The 1,806-nt window shown below is 36.4% G+C and overlaps 1 protein-coding gene across 1 annotated transcript in view; it reads right to left on the bottom strand.

Moving 5' to 3' along the window:
• Positions 1 to 506: 506 nt before the first annotated feature.
• Positions 507 to 1,806, bottom strand: part of LOC106869505 (uncharacterized) — a 19,387-nt gene continuing 18,087 nt past the window's right edge. Inside the window, exon 3 of the mRNA XM_014915272.1 lies at positions 507 to 596. Within this exon, the coding sequence (XP_014770758.1) occupies positions 507 to 596 (90 nt within the window). The remainder of the gene's footprint in view (positions 597 to 1,806) is intronic.

Raw genomic sequence — 1,806 nt, 5'->3', positions numbered from 1 at the left:
ATATATATATATATATATATATATATATAGTGTGTCCCAAAAGAAACTGATGGGTTTTAATTTTTAATAACTTCCTTAACTTTACAAATAGAGGAATAAAATTTTGATACAATAAACAAGACATAATGGAAATTAATATGCACAAGTCAAGTTTTGAAACACCACTACATTACATATGAAAAATGACATCGCTTAAATAGCAGCCATTTTCAGCTTCGCATGCCCGTGTTCTTTCCAAAACTTGCACTGTAACACTCTCAAGAGTTTCAGACCTCCCTTCCCCAATTTCTCTATTGATGTTCTTCAGTTGCGCAAGTGTCTCCGTTTTGTTGACGTAAACTCTTTCTTCCAGGTGTCCAAGATTGACACCATTTTTGCGCCCGACCATTCATAGTAGACTCACACATAGCTCCAGCAAGATAGGGCAACTGCTCATACAGGAGGAGAAACAATGCAGTTGATACGACTGTGCTTTGGAGAGAGAATAATCTCCCACTACGGCAATGTCAACTAGCCTTCACATTCCCCAGGATTTTTTCTTGTGGGAATACCTGAAAGAAAGGGTTTATATCAACACAACGGAGACCCTGGTGCAACTGAAGAATATCAATAGAGAAATTAGAGAAATGGGGTCTGAAACTCTTGAGGGTGTTATGGTGCAAATGTTGGAAAGTGCACGGGTGTGCGAAGCCGAAAATGGCTGCCATTTCAGTGATGTCATTTTTCATATGTGATGCAAAATTTGACTTGTACATATTAATTTCCGTTATGCCCTTTATATTGTATCAAATTTCATGCATTTATTTGGAGGTTATTAAAAAGTGAAACCTGTCAGTGACATATATACAAGGTGCGCTCAAAAATGATATAGGTTTATTTTTTTCTTACTAAAAGCAGTAGCGAGAATTTGTCAGAAGACCTTTAGGAAAGCGAAGTGACCCGCATTACACGATGAAAGCACTGAAGCAGTGAGGTAAAAGTCTGATGCATTGGGGATACATAAAAAGTGATGGTTCAAGTAAGTTGGTTAAAATTGATGGTTCAAGAAAGTTGGTTAATCTTTAGTCATACCAAATACATCCAGTTGATGAAGGACAATTTGATGCTAGACTTGGAGGAAGGTGAAATTTTTCAGCATAACGGAATTCCATGCCACAAATCGCATGCAAAACAACAGAGTCTGGCTGATGAAATGTTAGCTTACTGAAATATTCACTAGCTCAAATCCCTGAATTAAATATCAGCGAGCAAATGTGGACAGAACTAAAGAGAAGAGTTCATCAGAAGAATCCAGGCCACCTTAGAGAGATGTGGGAACTCAACCGCAGAGAAAGGAATCTCATATCTGTGAAGGTGGTGAAAAATTTGCACGCATCTCTTCTCAGGGACATTGAAACTATTATTCTAGCTAAGGGAAGCCAAATAATATATTAAAAACGTATAGTAAGTTCTTGAAATGAATGTTATGTAATAAATGTTCGTTATAGACATTTTTCTGATTTAAAAGACTGTATCATAGTTGGTAGCAGAAAGTTTTGCACGAAAATTTTGCAAGACCATGTTAGGTGGTCGTCTCGCATCTTCCCCTCACATTCAGAAGCCCAACTACATAATATAACGATTAGCTATGTAAATTGTTCCAATAGAGCCAATGTTTCATCTGTAAAAAATGCAATGCGAAACATGCACTTATAAAATGGCACTTAGTAGGAATTTATAATAGTTGAAGACTTTGGCTGAAAACTTTGCATGGTATTGTACGTATGTATGCAAGTATATGTATATATATATATAGATAGATAGATA

This window comes from Octopus bimaculoides, chromosome 7 (genome assembly GCF_001194135.2).
Source record: "Octopus bimaculoides isolate UCB-OBI-ISO-001 chromosome 7, ASM119413v2, whole genome shotgun sequence".
NCBI lineage: Eukaryota > Metazoa > Mollusca > Cephalopoda > Octopoda > Octopodidae > Octopus > Octopus bimaculoides.
Note: the sequence above shows the minus strand (reverse complement) of the source record. Positions and strands in the feature narration are given on the sequence as shown.